This window comes from Myxocyprinus asiaticus, chromosome 16 (genome assembly GCF_019703515.2).
Source record: "Myxocyprinus asiaticus isolate MX2 ecotype Aquarium Trade chromosome 16, UBuf_Myxa_2, whole genome shotgun sequence".
In the NCBI taxonomy this organism is placed as follows: Eukaryota; Metazoa; Chordata; class Actinopteri; order Cypriniformes; family Catostomidae; genus Myxocyprinus; species Myxocyprinus asiaticus.
The window spans coordinates 15,529,724-15,547,793 of NC_059359.1; the positions used below are offsets into that span (position 1 = coordinate 15,529,724).

At 40.8% G+C, this 18,070-nt stretch overlaps 1 protein-coding gene across 11 annotated transcripts in view; it reads left to right on the forward strand.

The window, feature by feature from the left end:
- Nucleotides 1-18,070, forward strand: part of LOC127453603 (receptor-type tyrosine-protein phosphatase U-like) — a 374,740-nt gene that overhangs the window by 280,892 nt on the left and 75,778 nt on the right. For 5 of the 11 annotated variants that reach the window (XM_051720082.1, XM_051720086.1, XM_051720087.1 and 2 more), the window contains exons 14-17: nucleotides 13,161-13,299; nucleotides 15,298-15,327; nucleotides 15,563-15,723; nucleotides 17,883-18,070. In XM_051720082.1, coding sequence (XP_051576042.1) covers nucleotides 13,161-13,299; nucleotides 15,298-15,327; nucleotides 15,563-15,723; nucleotides 17,883-18,070 — 518 coding nt within the window. The remainder of the gene's footprint in view (nucleotides 1-13,160; nucleotides 13,300-15,297; nucleotides 15,328-15,562; nucleotides 15,724-17,882) is intronic. The other 6 variants (XM_051720090.1, XM_051720092.1, XM_051720093.1 and 3 more) reach the window with 3 other exon arrangements.

Consider the following 18,070-nt stretch of genomic DNA (forward strand, 5'->3'; position numbering starts at 1 on the left):
GCCCTGCAGCAGATCATCAGACCTCAGGCCTTAGCTGACTTTCTTTGTCTCAGAGCCCTGTAGCTTTCAGGCCTCAGAGACTTTAAAGAAGAGGTAACACCAACCCCAGAAAGTAAACAGATCTCTAGACCCCTACAACATTACAAAGAAGCTTTTCCCTCCCTATGTGTTTGACCAAGCATGAATATAGTCTTGTCGGCAAGGAACCGGATATTAGTTTAATAAGCTCGTTTCAGTTTCGTCTAGCTAAAAGTGTGATTGGAAATTACACTCAGTTTCTTTAGTCAATTGCACAGGAAGGGGAGATGAGGCTGTGTCACTGATTATTTTTGTTGGGCCTCATGTAATCCGATAGAAGACAAAGGCAGGCCTAACACAGTCATAAAACCTAACTGAGGCCCACACACTCTGTCATAAATCTTACTGAAAAAAAACGCGCCAAAATCAAACAAAGGGAGTCCAAAACAGACTACAAATCCCATGAAGCCTTGCTCACAAAAGGATCGAACTTTCAACTCCTATTGGATGAGGCACACAACAGAACGGCCCTCAACCATGACATCATCGTGAGTAGAAATAACTCTGAGATGCTTCCGGGAATTGCTTCCAGCAACTTTGCTCGCCGTGCATAGACGCAGTTCATCGCTGCTCTCAGGTGTAGCCTCGTGGCACAAGGTAGTAATGTCCGAATTGAAACTTTGGCCATACAATCTCCATCTCGCTGGACGAGTTGAGATTACTCTGTGTTCCACCGAACACTCTAAGAGATCTGAAGGAGGCCACCGAGCAATCCGCATCTTCATCCGTTTGCCTGCAGAAGTGAAAAGAAAAAGATTTCTTTCATCTTCAATCAAGTCGACGTCGCTGATTTCTCCGCCAGCCTGCCGAGAATCAGCTGCCATACCGCCCGCCGACAGAGCGAGGTAACGGCCTCCCGTCATCACCCGAGCCTCGAGGAACCGAGTCAGAGTTAAAGGACGGATGAACACACATTCATCTGTGTCCTCATACAATTCAAGTAAGAGGTTTACATCTGGGCAGAGATAGAATATTATAGTGTGTTATTCTTGTGTATCGAGGTTATTGCTTGTACAGTTACGGACCGCTGAGTCTGCTCATTGCTGCTAATAATACTCAAGGTATTACTGTAATGTACTGTTATCACGAATGAGATCTGCTGTGCTATAGTCCAACCACATTGGACTGTTGTGTATTTCCGCCATCGTAGGTGAGACCGGCAAACTCAGTAGTTCTAACTGATGTTACCATTGAGCTATTTTTGTTTTATTTTTTATTAGTGGTCAGCAGTTATGGGGTTTTCAGCGGCTAACTGTAATTTTTATAAACCATGACATTTTCGGTTTCAAAACCAATTTTTGCCAACCCTGTTGAATTTAAAATGTTTCTGGGTTCAGGGTTACAGGGTTGAAAGTTAGTGCAAATATCACCACACCACATTATTCACAGACAGTATTTTTGAACTTTGTGCCAAGAGAAAAATCTATGAAAAGTCTGATCACTATGATCGTATTCCCATAACAGAATTGAAATTTTGAGCTCGATGAGGCCTATATATGTATGTGTAACTGTAATTAATGACTTAATAACCACTAGATCAATTAGCGATATAACTTTCTCATTAAAAATGGAATCAGAAGTTGGAAGAAAAAATAAACGTACATTTATACATAAACTCCCTCTTCGGCCACCAGTTTTATACTTCAGCTCATCCTCTATGGATTCACACACACAGGATTGTGGGATATCCTAGGCAGTGAAGGGATAGATCTAAGCTGCCTTCAAAAAGCGATCAGATGAAGGTATCTCAGTAGACAGGATGTGACATGAACATTGGATTCGAACGTGCCTTCATCCCTTCCTGCCTCTGAAGGCAGCATTTTCATGTCACGAGTTGTAAGGTAGGACCCAAACGCAGAAGGCAATGAAAAGGGCTTTATTAAATAAGCAAACAACATACAAACCACAACTCTCACAATGGAGATAAATCAAAACCGACAGCAAACAACGATGACCGACCTAATCAGGAACCGGAGCTAGACAGACCGAGTAACAAGGACCAATGCACAAAAAATCTGGCACAGGACAGAACACGAGAGGATCTTAAATAGAGGAGCAAACAAGGAGATAAAGATGAGGGCATGTCAAACAAATAAACTAATTATCAGACAGATAACAACAGGGGCGGATCTACTGGGGTGGCATAGGGTGGCAAATGCCACCCTAAGAAAAAGTATTGCCACCCCATCTGCCACCCCAACATAAGTATCCAAATGTATTAAATATAAATGTAAGTATATTATAGTTGGTGTTGACATTTTGTAGGGATTATTCATGTCAAACTGCCTAAACTCTCACCGAATGCACAAATGATTACAGACCCATATCGTGATTGATTACAGAAGCAACCAATCTCGTGATTGGCCTCTGCAGCTGCCGTAAACAATCACAACATCAACCAATCGCCTACCTTCTATTGCAGCGTGTGTACAGCGTTTGGGCTCTCTTGAGTTGATGAGCTTAGTTCCTCAACAACAATGACCACATGGACAAATATGTGGAAAAAAAGAGGTAAAAGATGAATTTCTCAGTTGTTTCCAAGTATTCACTGAATGATTATTAGGTACATCGCTGACAGGTATAGGTTGAGATGGGTGAGACGTGTCCTCACCACTTTTTGAAATGACTTTCGTCAGGTATGTGTATAATCCAGATGAAACATCTCCAGTTCTTGAGTAGGGGTTTCTATTTCATTTGTGTGTGTTTTGACTGGCGATCCAGTGCTGGAATGTGTAATTTTGAATGTTATGATAAATGATTGTTGCGGCTGTTATCAGTGTCGTTTAGTGTCTGCAGTTTTTCCGCAGCTCGCGCTCTTTTCCGTGTCCCCCATTGTGATGACCTTCTCAGCCTTATTGTTTGTGTGTATGTAGAGTGTGTGTTGTCTTTTTCTCTTTGTCTCCCTCTCTCTTAATTGCTCTCAGGTGTGCAGTAACCAGGTGAGCTGATTGTTGACGGGGGCAGTGTATTTCCTCCCTATATAAACTGAGTGTTTCATGGCTGGGTTGTGTGATGGGAGATGGGTGTTTGTGAGCTGTGTCATCTTGTTCTCAGGCGCTCAGGTGCATATTGACATTTTTCCAGGTTCCAGCTGCTGGAATGGAGAGTTTGTGGTTGTCACTGTCTGAATTTCGGAGTTCGTTGTATTTCATATACTGAACTGTCAATAAATATGTCTGTGTTTCCACTCCCCTCATCTCCCTGCATCTTTTATTGCATTTTATTTTAAAAGTGTAACACCCATCCACTGACATACAGATGCAATCTTGTTTTATTAAGATAAAAATTTATATTTGGACAAATTAGAATCCAAAACCTCTAAAAACTAAAGGCAAACATTTACCACTAGATCAATCAGTCATGTTCTTAATCAAAGTGCTGATCTATGTATTCATCTACTAACAAAATCTCAAGACTCATAGTGGCAGATGTAGAGATGAAATTACCATATTTGGGTGCTTGAATCAGTCATTAAGAATGACTGTTTGAAACAGGTAATTTAAAAGGATATTTTACTGTACATAGCATAATTCATATTCATGAGTTTTGCAGCACTGCCCCCCACAGTACAATTTTCTGCACAGTTTATTTTCATTTAGACCTAAATTTGTGTTAATCTTCACTTTCAAATGGCTTATTCCAGCTGTAACAAAGGTGATAGGCCTACAGGTATTTATTAGCAGAATAACATGGGATATGCATGCATTTTCCATCCATGGGTACACTTAACAAAACAAACAATAAAAATGCCTGCATAAGGTGGTGACGTTTAGTCCAGATTGCCAGTTCTATATGTGAAGCTTAGGAACATTTAGAATTTGTTGATGTGTTTAATAGACAATGACTTGGTGCTCTGGAGATATATAATTTGTTACTTATTTTTTATTAAGCAAATCAGTAGCAAAATGGTTACTATGTGGTTACTGTGGAAATGCAGTTGTATCACTAATTAATGGACATTTGTAATTTGATAGTGACTCCAGTTAATGAACTAGTACTTGTTACCTTAATCCATAAGAACTACGCATGGGTGCTTGCTTTAGTGTTGCCACTCCTCATAGTCTGCATGCCACCCCCTTGCCACCCCATAAAAAAACATTTCTAGATCCACCCCTGGATAACAAGACAAATGAGAGGGCGGGGTATCACTGAAATCAGACACGAATGCACAAGGGAATGAGAAAACACAAACTCAAGTGCATTCACTCAGCATGAGACAAAACACAAGTTCCTGGACTCAGACACACAGTGAATAATCTGAACCAATCGAAGTGGCTGAAGCCAGATACTATACACAAAACAGACGAAGAACACATACATGTCAGGGCTCTGCCACAAAGGAGAAAGAAAACCCAAAACAAAGGGCAGAACTCTGACATTTCCCTATTTTCGGACTGAGCCTTTGTCATAATTTGGCAACAGGCTTGCATAGAACAAGAGTTGCATATATTATTTACAAATAATTCTTCCTTAAAAAGACTAAAAGAGTCATTAATGGAACCATTATGTAACCAGAATTGTTAAGAATCCAGATTGTTAAATTCCTTATTCCCATTCCTATTCCCGAGAATGAACAATCCAGTGCCCCTCTCGTTTAGAAAGCAGCATTTCTCTCCTGCTGCCTTTGTGTTGCTCAAAACCTTTTTAGTGCTTATTGAACTTTAATTTTGCATTGTTGTGAGAGAGCAGAACATATAGATTTCCTGTAAAATGCCACATACTCCCTAACTCACATAAACTCACAAAAACCTGCACAATATCCCCATATTCACAAAATTCCCACACAAGCATGTGCATGTGAATAGAGTATAAATAGCCAGGCTAATGCCAATCCAGGTCAGGGCAATTTGCCTCAGGCTCCATTGCATATGTACTTTTTCTCTTTGCTCAGTCTTGGATCACACAGACTCATTCTCCAGTGTGACTGAGAGTTGTGCTCTCCCCTGGAGCCTCAGATTGTGAAATGACCCCTGCCCACTCGCTGTCAATGGAGACAGGTGCTGGGGATAAATAGCCGTCTGGGTGCAGTTGGTGCTCGCACCGCTGAGGAGGCGTGCAATCTGCGTGGCAGAGTAGTAATGAGAAACGTCTGGCACTCACAATGAGAGATTGAAATAGCCCTTAGGATTGCAAGAGATCTTACAATTCTTTACCTTTGGGTCTCTATCCATGAGTGCCTTTTGGGTTATTACCTGCAGATTTTTGGTACATTTCTCACTTTCCTTCAAAGAGTGTCAATTCTCTTTTTCCTGTCTTACTTTTTTTGTCTTTCTGTTGGTGGAGTGCAACAGGTCTTTAGTTTAATGTTTTGTCAGTCTGAATCCCCTTTTTTTCTGAAAAATCCAGCTAAAATCACCTTGGTAGATGGAAACTGGTTCTGTATGGTTTCTAGCAAGTGGAAGCTGGTCATTAGCTGGTTAAGGCTGCTTAAGATGCTAGACTACCAGCCAAGGTCAACCTAATAAACCATCTTAATCAACTTGCCCTGCTGAAAAGACCAGCTTAGACTTGTATGGGTTTCAAGGCTGGTTTATGCTGGTTAGTGCTGGTCTAGCTGGTGGACCAGAAGAGCCATACTATTCACCAGAAGAAGAAAAAGGTTGACCAAGGAATTCTTGCTGGTTAAGCAAGTGAAGAAGCCTGGTGGGGACACCAACACACCAGTGTCTCATGCTAGAGATGCCAAAACCCAACATATGTTGGTGACTAGCAATGCTCATCTTTTCAAGATGGTGATTAGAACTGGTTGACCACCATGGCTAAGTTGTTGAAGATCTGGCTGAGCTGTTTAACCATATTCCAAAATACTGCTTGAAGTGATTGATCAGTTTGTTCAAAGCTCGATCTTAACCTCTTAATGACGGGTGGGTCAAAAATTACCCACTTGCGTATTTTTTTACATTTAATTTATGTTTAATGCATGTTTAAACTGTGAATGGGACTGTGCTGTTGAGTTACTACCCAACATGGCAACTCCTAGGAGCAAAGCCTATCCATTGTCAAGACCTGAAACCATGATCATGGAGACATATGTCGAAGAGGCTTTAGCTTCAGGGTTCATTTGTCCTTCCACCTCACCAGCTGCAGCAGGCTTCTTCATTGAGAAGAAAGATGGAGGGCTCCATCCATGCATTGACTACTGTGGATTGAACACAGTGACTATCAAGTACAGGTACCCACTCCCTCTTGTTCTGTCTGCCCTAGAACAACTACGTGAAGCACGCATCTACACAAAACTGGATTTGAGAAGTGCATACAACTTGATTCGTATTAGAGAGAGAGAGATGAGTGGAAAACCACATTTATCACCACTAGGGGGCACTATGAATACCAGGTGATGCCTTATGGCCTGGCCAATGCACCAGCTGTGTTCCATTCATCAATGAGATCTTCAGAGACCTCCTCAACAGATGTGTCATCGCCTACATTGATGACATACTTATATACTCCCAAGATAAATCACAACACAAAGACATTAAAATGGTCCTCTCCCGCCTTCTGAAACACCAACTCTACATGAAAGCAGAGAAGTGTGAGTTCCACGTTACCCATACAACATTCTTAGGGTATATCATCAGTCATAAAGGCATTGAGATGAATGACTCCAAGATCCTGGCAGTCACAGAGTGGCCAAGACCCAACACTGTTAAGGAGCTACAATGTTTCCTGGGTTTTGCGGACTTCTACAGGTGGTTTATCCACAACTACAGTCTCATCTCTGCCCCTTTAACATCATTACTCAAGGGAAAACCACCCAAGCTACCATGGAGTGACTGTGCTCAAAAGGCCTTCGACACTCTCAACACAAGTTTCACGACCGCCCCTATTCTCAAGCACCCAGATCCTAACCAACTGTTCATTGTGGAAGTGGATGCTTCAGACTGCGGCATGGGGCGGTGCTCTCTCAACGCCATGGTAACCCTGGTAAATTTTATCCATTTGCTTTCTTTTCCCACAAACTGAACTCAGCTGAAAGGAACTATGATGTTGGAAATAAAGAACTACTCCCTGCACCACCTGAATGTCCTCCAACGAAACATTATGTATCACGCACTCTACGCCAAAGAACAATCCAATGGATCCATACCTCCCTCAGCACTGGACACCCTGGCATCCAGAAAACTATAAGCCTGGTACATAACTCATTTTGGTGGCCTTCAATCATTAATGATGTCACTGCATACATTAAAGCATGTCAAGTTTGTGCAAAGTCTAAAACCCCCAGAGAACTGCCAGCCGGCCTGCCACTGCTTATCCCTCAGAGACCCTGGTCCCACCTGTCCGTCGACTTCATCACGATCTGCCAAACTCCAATGGGTATACCACCATCTTTGTTATCATTGATCGTTTCTCTAAGTCATGCAGACTAATCCCCATGAAAGGTCTACCCACTGCCATGGAAACCGCTAACGCTCTGTTCCACCAAGTTTTCCAGATCTATGGTCTGCCAGAAGACAGTGTCTGACCAGGGACCACAGTTCACTTCAAGAGTCTGGCAGGCTTTCTGTAAACAGCTGGACATCAACGTCAGCCTCACGTCAGGTTATCATCCTCAGGCAAATGGACAGGAGGAGAGACTAAACCAGGAAATCGGCAGATACCTCAGGTCTTACTGCAGTCGAGAACAACAGAGGTGGAGCGACTTCCTCCCATGGGCTGAATACGCCCAGAATTCCTCACACACTCATCTACTGGACTCACTCCTTTCCAATGTGTGCTGGGCTACCAACCTTCTATGTTCCCTTGGTCAGGTGAACCCTCTATGGTGCCAGCGGTGTATGATTAGATCAGGCGGAGCAAGCAAGTGTGGGACAGTGTGCACGTCAGATTGCAGCGGGCAATCCGGGCCCAACAAATCCAAGCTGATCAACGGAGGCATCCCCACCCCAACTATCAACCTGGCCAGAGAGTCTGGCTATCTACACGAGACACAAGTTGCGGCTACCCTGCAGGAAACTCAGCCCCAGGTTTGTTTGTCCATTCAGAATTGTAAGACAAATCAATCCTGTAACTTACTGACTGGAGCTACCTGCTAACTACCGCATCTGTCCTTTCATGTGTCATTGTTGAAACCTGTTCACCCGACATCTGGCCCCGGAACCACGGATCCTGAGCCGCCTCCTCCATTGGAGATAGACGGATCACCTGCTTACATGGTCAGAGAGATCATAGACTCACGTCGTCGAGGGGGCCAGATGCAGTTCTGGTGGATTGGGAAGGTTATGGACCAGAGGAGAGATCTTGGGTAGCCACCAAGGACATTCTGGACCCATCATTGATCCATGACTTCCACCGAGCGCACCCGAATCGTCCTGCACCACGACCAAGAGGATGACCATGAAGAAGAACACCGGGAGTTGTTCATAGAGGGGGTGGGGGGGGTTCTGTAACGAATGAGGCTGGTATCCCTTCAGCCGACCACCAGAGGGAGCCCTCTCCCGAATACTGACACTATACCGTTTCTTCTATGGTGACTTCCTATTTGTACTATATAAATAGCCATGCTTCTCCATTGTGACTTTGCGAAGTATTGCCAGTTTCACTGCCTTACCAAGCGTTATTCTCATTGCCTGTTTATTGCCTACTTGTTATGACTATTGTGCCTGCTTTCTGGATTACCGATATTGGATTACTGTTTCTCTGTGTAACGACTACTTTCGTAGCTTCAAAGATTACATCTCTGCTTTGTGTCTTGGATTTGTTTGCTGATTGTAATAAACTTCTTGCATATGGATTCTACCTTCGCCTCCATGTCGAGTCCCTTAGACCATTAGAGATTTTAGTCCAAAAATGTACAAATATGAAGAAATATTGTTTAATCTGTCTTTGTTCAGGTTTTACATATTCAACACATTATCATTCATGTCCATTCTCTGTGAAATCCTGAACTCTGTGTAGTGTTTCAGTTGCAAAACACCCAAACATGATATTTGGGAGGGTCTTACCAACAAAATGAGCCCTCCCTCTAAAATTTACTGTGCTGTTGTGATTGGGTAGTCATTCAAAATAGCCAAACAGGACAGTAGACACAAGCGATGTAAAGATTTGCATCATCCATGTTTGTCTCTGGATAAAGTCGGACAGTGAAAAGCACATTTTTGACTGATGCGTAGTGTAGCTAATGAAAAGATGAAAACAACGATATGAGGGTTGTATATATCCCTGATGCCGATTCGCGAAGTTCGGAGTGGAAAACCGTGGACTGTATTTGAGTTTGCGCTTTTACGCACGGTGTGCAGTTATGGGGTGTTACTGCCATACTGTCGACAAAGAATTCAGCTTTTGGACCTGCGATCTGATTCACTCTCCTCGACTTCAGTCACCATCACCATCACTTTCACTGCTTTTTCTTTGCCGTTCTCCCAGGGCCTTTAGCCTCTGCCTCAAGCCGAGAGCTGCCACCCTCCTCGGCTTCAGTCACCATCACTGAGGGCCTGGAGGAACCGCTCCTCCCGACTGCAATTTTTCATCAAACCCCCTGTTCAACTGCACATCCAGGGGGCTCTTGCATGTCATTCAAGCCGAGATGAGCCACCCTCCCCGGCTTCGATCACCGTGAGTTAGACCCTGGAGCACACACGCTCCCAATGCATTGACTTTCCACTGCTTTTCATTCAATTTGCATTGGGAGCAGGTGTGCTCCAGGCTTCACTGATGGTAATCGAAGCCAGGGAGAGCGAGGCTCCCCGGCTTGAGGCAGTGGCTAAAGACCCTGGGTGAACGGCTGAGCAAAAGCTCTGGAAAAAAATCAATTGCATTTGTATGGGGAAACAATGACCAGAAGCATCTTTATTGTAAGTATAAGTTTATTACCATTGCAACATTTCAAATTGCAATGTTCTTTTCACATTGTTTATAAAATGCATAAATATACAGTACTGTGCAAATGTCTTAGGCACATAAGATGCTTCACAAAAGCATTTATCTTAAGATGGTTATTTATATCTTTAGCTTTAGTGTGTCAATAGGAAATATAAATGTTAGACTCCCAAACATTACTTTTGCAAATAGAAAAGATTAGAATAGAAGAACAGGTTGCAACAGATATCATGGCCCCCACAAAGCCCCCCACTGAACATCGTGTCATTCTGAGATTACATAAAGTGACAGAAGCAATTGAGACAGCTTAAATAGATAGGAGAACTGTGGCGAATTCTCCAAGAAGCTTGGAACATCCTATCTGCCAACAACCAAGAAAAACTGTGTCCAGGTGTACCTAGGAGAATTGGTGCTGTTTTAAAGGCAAAGGTGGTCACACCAAATATTGATTTAGCTTTTTTAATGAAATTAAATAAATGAAAACTATTTATGTCATTATTTTTGAAGACATCCTCACTATGCAGCAAGTGCCTAAAACTTTTGTACAGTACTGTATATGGAATGCATTATAATATATTCCCAAATAATAATAATAATAATATATATATATATATATATATATATATATATATATATATATATATATATATATATATATATTCATGTATATTTTGTTTGTGTGGTATTTTTTACATTGAAATATAAACAAATTGTGTGTTTTGAACCGCATTGATAATTGGTTTATGGAGTTACTACAAGTGGTCTATTGTTGCCTCCAAGTGTCCTTCTTTTGGAAGTGCACTTACATAAATCATTATGGCATTATGGATCAGAGTTATGGTCATATCGACTTCAAAATTGTGTCAGACCTTCATCAGACATGTGGCTTTGTATCAGATGTGTGGCACTGCGCATAGTCTTGCATATATATATATATGTATATGTGTGTGTGTATATACACTATATTGCCAAAAGTATTCGCTCACCCATCCAAATAATTGAATTCAGGTGTTCCAATCACTTCCATGGCCACAGGTGTATAAAATGAAGCACCTAGGCATGCAGACTGCTTCTACAAACATTTGTGAAAGAATGGGCCGCTCTCAGGAGCTCAGTAAATTCCAGCGTGGTACTGTGATAGGATGCCACCTGTGCAACAAGTCTAGTCATGAAATTTCCTCGCTACTAAATATTCCACAGTCAACTGTCAGTGGTATTATAACAAAGTGGAAGCGATTTGGAATGACAGCAACTCAGCCACGAAGTGGTAGGCCACGTAAAATGACAGAGCGGGGTCAGCGGATGCTGAGGCGCAAAGTGCGCAGAGGTCGCCAACTTTCTGCAGAGTCAGTCGCTACAGACCTCCAAAGTTCATGTGGCCTTCAGATTAGCTCAAGAACAGTGCGTAGAGAGCTTCATGGAATGGGTTTCCATGGCCGAGCAGCTGCATCCAAGCCATACATCACCAAGTGCAATGCAAAGCGTCGGATGCAGTGGTGTAAAGCACGCCGCCACTGGACTCTAGAGCAGTGGAAACGCGTTCTCTGGAGTGACAAATCACGCTTCTTCATCTGGCAATCTGATGGACGAGTCTGGGTTTGGCAGTTGCCAGGAGGACAGTACTTGTCTGACTGCATTGTGCCAACTGTGAAGTTTGGTGGAGGGGGGATTATGGTGTGGGGTTGTTTTTCAGGAGCTGGGCTTGGCCCCTTAGTTCCAGTGAAAGGAACTCTGAATGCTTCAGCATACCAAGAGATTTTGGACAATTCCATGCTCCCAACTTTGTGGGAACGGTTTGGGGATGGCCCCTTCCTGTTCCAACATGACTGCGCACCAGTGCACAAAGCAAGGTCCATAAAGACATGGATGAGCGAGTTTGGTGTGGAAGAACTTGACTGGCCTGCACAGAGTCCTGACCTCAACCCGATAGAGCACCTTTGGGATGAATTAGAGCGAAGACTGCGAGCCAGGCCTTCTCGTCCAACATCAGTGTCTGACCTCACAAATGCGCTTCTGGAAGAATGGTCAAAAATTCCCATAAACACACTCCTAAACCTTGTGGAAAGCCTCCCCAGAAGAGTTGAAGCTGTTAAAGCTGCAAAGGGTGGGCCGACGTCATATTAAACCCTATGGATTAAGAATGGGATGTCACTTAAGTTCATATGCGTCTAAAGGCAGATGAGCGAATACTTTTGGCAATATAGTGTATATATACACACACAGACACACACACTACCGGTCAAAAGTTTTGAAACACTAATTCATTCTTTATTATAACTTTTTTTCACATTTTAGAATAATAGTAAAGTCATTAAAACTATGGAATAACATAAATGAATTATGTTGTGACTAAACAAAATCCAAAATAAATCAAAACTGTGTTATATTTTAGCATCTTCAAAGTAGTCACCCTTTGCCTAGAATTTTCAGAAATGTACTCTTGACATTTTCTCAACCAACTTCTTGAGGTATCACCCTGGGATACTTTTTAAACAGTATTGAAGGAGTTCCCATCTATATGCTGGGCACTTATTGGCTGCTTTTCAAAAACTTTTTTTTAAATTAAATTTTAGATTTATAATAAAATAAATTAATATGGTGGCACAATTATATTTTTGTCTACAAATCTAATTTCAAACAGTTAAGCATACGCCTTCAGATCAAAAGATTTTTTTTTTCCTTTTTCACCCAATTTGGAATGCCCAATTCCCAGTGCACTTTTTTAAGTCCTCGTGGTCACGTAGTGATTCGCCTCAATCTGGGTGGCGGAGGACAAATCCCAGTTGCCTCCGCGTCTGAGACCATCAACCCGGGCATCTTATCACGTGGCTTGTTAATATCCTTTCATGTTAATATTTGCGGTCACTATTCAAAATTTTTGAATAGCTCTAATTTTTTTATACTACAGTGATACATTTTTACTCTTGAATAACAAATGTCTAAGTTTTTACTTTCAAATGAGCCCAAGTTTGTGTTTGTAGACCATAGGGTTCAAGAACTGGAAGAATCTTACTTTGGGTATGTCGTTTTCAAACTCATGCACAAAAAGAGGCCGGATGTTATTAAGCTGGTATGACCTGTTTTTTCCAGCATTGTTAATTTTTAATCTCTTTTATTCCCCAATATTCCTTTGGATTTGTACTGTATGCATGAATGTACTGTATTTTGTTTGCTTATTTATACCATTTGCTAATTTATCCTATAGGTTGTATACCTATGTGGTCTTTAAATATGCTGACGTGTATGTTTTTATTGTTTTTCAGCTGCCTGTAAAGACCACCAGCGAGTTCTGGAGGTCACTGAGCGCTCAGAGGAGATGGGACTAATCCTGGGAGTGTGTGCCGGTGGGCTGGTTGTTCTGATTCTGCTACTGGGGGCCATTATCATAATCATCAAAAAAGGGTGAGTTACGGGTCAAAATGAAGAACAAAGAGCCAAAGCATGCTTTGCTTTAAATCATGATTGCCCTGCATTGTAAATGGGAAGCAAAACAAAGAACTGCTTTGAATTTGTAGTCACTGGCACTTATAAGACCATGGGCAGTTTTCAAGAGCAGTATGTCTTGAAAAAGCCTTTCAAATTAGGCTTTATCTTTTCCTTAGAGACCAGACTTTTATGCGTTCAGATATGACTAACTTAAACCTACCCATTAAAGTTTACTGCTTCGATTATTTGGCTCAGTCGAAGGGCACCCCCAGGTGTTCTCTCTCTCATTCTCGGTGGAGAGATCACCATGGGTTTTCATCTACTGAGATTATCTGAGTGTGAAATATTTAATTAAAGAGCAATGCAATTTAATTACTCACTTAATTAGCCCCTGCCCGCTGCCACCCTGAACCAGAAATGAGCCAATAATTTGGCGAGGAAAAGAGTGCTTTCTGAGATAATTAGCTCATGATTCTCAAAAGGTCATCAGATCCAGTGGCAAAGGAGAGACACAGGCTTCTCATTCCTCAAAGATGAAGATGAATCTACACAATGGCCATTTTATAGATTAATCTTCAACAACAGATTAAGGCCATTTACCATCTCTCTCTCATGTGATTGTCTCACCTCACCTGTCAATAGAGGCTAGTTATTAGACTGTCTATTTACAGCTGTAATACTAGTTTACATCTGCTGGAAAATCTGCTGGTAGCTGGTTTTACATGGTTTCAAGCTGGTCAAGGCTAGTTTAGGTGGTTGATCAGCTTGAGTACAAGTCGAAGTTGCCCTGCTAGACCATCTTTAAACATCCTTAAAAGCTACATTTATGTTGAGAAGCAAAACAGCAAAATATGTTATGACGTGTTTTAGATGATATGTCTTCAATTAAGTTTTTTTTTTTTTTTTTTTTACCCCACTGGCAAATTGCTTTTTTTCTTTTTACAGCATAATTTAACAAAATCAATTAGTGATATTTATGCGTAAAACAAGATATAGCATATTGCCAATGGGGTAAAAACAAAAAATATATATTCTCTCAAAACAAGTCTTATTATCTTGCACATTTTTGCTTCTCAAGCAAATGTATCTGGTTTTTAAGAAATTTAGATCCTTATTACTGGAAAACAAGACAAAAAAAAAACTGATTAAGAATTTTTTTTTTTCAGTGTGGTCTGACCAACTACCAGCAACAAACCAGCTAACATGTTCCAAAAACCATCTTATTTTACTTTAGCCTGGTGTGATCTGTTATCTGAATATTTTGTTTGAAACTGATTATTTTATTTTTCGTTATAATATATCAGAACATACCTCAACCAGCAACATCTCTTTTTCATTTTCCAACAAATTATTATTATTATTTTTTACATAAGCTAAACATCTGAGTACCACAAACCCTCAGTACAACTATTTAGCCGGAGATTAAGTGTCATTGGAATGCTTCTATCTCAGCTAGGTGATGGGAATATTTCTGGTTGAAATGGAAAGAGTGATATCGTGCCCTTATGAAAAAGAGAAAATTCCAAGCCATTATATCTAAATGTGCCCTAAAATTATATTACTAGATGGATGCATGCAAATTTCTAACACATGTAATGTGAATGCAAATTAAAGTGTCCAAGCGATTCATTGGACAATTTAGCAACTCTGAAAGCTGCAGATATTGGGCTAGATTACACAGCCGAATCGCCGTGAAGTTGCAACAGCTGAGAGTGAATATAAAAGTCCCTCGCAGCATGCCACTTTGTTTAACTTGTTAAAAAGCCACAAGACAGTGTATTGATTAGGCCGCCATTTCCCGCTCTGGCTGAGGTTTTGTGCTTAGCTGCATGTGTTCCATTATGTGCGTGGCAAATGCAAGCTGCTGACGGCTTGCCATTTTTCTCTCTAATCAGAGCTCTGCCAGTGCTTGCATCTCATGTCCCTTCTTCTTCTTCTCTTTCTTCTCTTCCTCTATTTTTTGTTCCTCTCCAGAAGGGATTACTACTCATACTCTTATTACCCGTAAGTGGCTTCTTCTCCATTGCACATCATCATTTCTCATGGCTTTTTGGTGTGCTTTTTAGAGGGGGGGATGGCAGTGGAGTGATGATCTCTCTCTCTCTCTCTCTCTCTCTCTCTCTCTCTCTTACACCCACCAACTCCCCTAACTCCTCTCATTTCTCTCCCCTTTTCCTTCACGTTTCATTTTTCTACCTCCCCTGCTTCTCTTGTTGCTCTCTTCTCTCTGTCTCCTCAGTAGGAAGCCGGGGAACATGAATAAGACCCCCATTACATACAGGCAGGAGAAGAGTAATATGATGGGCTCCATGGAGCGCAGTTTCACTGATCAGAGCACTCTGCAGGAGGACGAGAGGATGGCCTTGTCATTTATGGACACCCACACGTGCAGCACCCGCAGTAAGACATGACACGTGCACACAAACTGTACTATTCAATGAGAGTGAATGGGGACCAGGGGTTGTCAAGCTCCAAAAATGCCAAAAAAAACAACATAAAAGCATCATGAAAGTAGTCCATACAACTTATTTCATGTATTTTGAAGCCATTCAATAGCTTCGTGGGATGGATTTTTGTCATTATTCACAAATAATCTTGCCTTGAAAATCTTGCTTGACAGCCGTGGTTACCATTCACTTTCATTGTATTGAAAAGAGGAGTTTGGACACTGCTATAAATAATTCCTATAACTAAAGAGATCTTAGGCAGTCATCATTTACAGTACTTTCATTGCATTTCCATGCAAAGTAAATGGTGACTAAAGGTAACATTCTGCAAAAAATCTGCTTATTTTTGGGTTTGGAACAACATAAGATGAGTAAATGGATATTTTTTTAATTTTTTTTATCTTTGGGCAAACTATCCCATTAACACCCACACCACAAAAATGGTGAAGTAATGACCTTTGAATAATCACCACATGAGAAGTAACTGAGTGTGAAACAAACACAACAACAACAACAAACAATAAATCAATAAGTAACCGCATAATTTATTTTTGCTTCGGAACATGAAGTAGGCCTAAGTTACATCAATTATGTAAGTTACTTAGAGTGTTAAATTCATTAAACTTAACTCATCCACTCTGAATAATTAAACTAATAAAAGAAAACAAGTTGAAACTCTGAAAACTCAGTGTCGAGTAGAAACGGCAGAAATTATTGTGACCTGTCAAATGGATGTAAATTAACATGTTGTAATAACATAATTATTAAATCCTTTTTAACAGTGCAAAAATTATGTTTTTTATGACGCTTTAAATACACGTCTTCCTGGCACACACTGCCCTAACTCGCAGGTGCTAAAAGCAAGACTGACATTCGCTGACAAGAAAGAACAAATGAACGCTTACATACTTGCAGTCACGTACACATATAAAGTGAGGCTTAAGGCAACTTCTGTTAATTTGTCCTCATTAGTTGGCAGTGTGAATGCTTCATCAAAGCCATGGTCCCTCTGTAAGCACTCAGTCTATTTCAGCTCTGAATAATTAGAAGTGTTACTATATACAGCTTGATATTAGACCTGATATAACACCCTGTAAGTACTAATATAACACCCTGTACAATCCAGGCTTTAAATCCTGATATATACATAAATACATGAAAACCAGTAGGAGAGAAAGAGAATTGTATAACTCAACCTTTACAAAACACAAATGTAAACTTAAAAAAGGAGAGTCCACCCAAAAATATTTTACTCACTCTCTTGTTATTTCAAACCCGTTTTACTTTTTTTTTATACCGTGGAACAAAAAAGGAGATGTTAGACAGCGTGTTAGTCTCAGTCACCATTCACTTTCATTGCATTTTTTTCCATACAGTACAATGAAAGTGAATAATATTCATTCTTATTTACATCTCCTTTTGTGTTGCATGGAAGAAAGAAACTCAAACAGGTTTGGAACAACATGAGGGTGAGTAAATGATGACTGAATTTTCATTTTTGGGTGAAGTATCCCTTTAAAAAATATACTAGTTTTTTTGTGACTTGTGTTTTAAAGGCATCATGGTCGAGATTTTCAATATGGTAGAAATTAGAGACTGAAAAATGCTAATAATATCTGTTTCAAAGGTATCTTACTCTACAGGCACTGAATAGTTAATGTCTCAAAAAGAGAGGTCTGTTGATAAAATGAAGTTTTAATGGCATGTCTCAAAGCTGTCTCACAACATTTCAAGTGTCTCCTGTGTGAAATATACTGTCTGCATTTCCTCTTCCTTATTGCTGTTGAGAAATGAGTAGCAGGCTGCCAATTTATTTGAATGCACAGCCCTAGTCATGAATTCATAATTGCTCTCTGATCATATTTATGAATACTAATTATAAACACAGAAGATGAAGTAAAGAGATGATAATTTTCAAATTATCCCCATTATATGTACTTGTTTATAGTTTTGTCATTTTTATAAAAGCCTTTGTTAATAATCTTATTAAACTATTTTAGGATGCTTGACCTGATATCTATTGTGCAGGTATAGTATGCTTGTGTCCATTGTATATTCTGAATGTCCAAAAGCGATTTGTTCTTACAAAAATTATTTGTTTGTGTCACCAAGGTGAGCCACGGAGCTCCATGAATGAGTCCAGTAGTTTGCTAGGTGGATCGCCCAAGCGGCAGTGCGGGCATAAAGGATCACCCTATCACACGGGCCAGCTTCACCCGGCAGTCCGAGTGGCTGATCTCCTGCAACACATCAATCAAATGAAAACAGCAGAGGGCTACGGCTTTAAACAGGAGTATGAG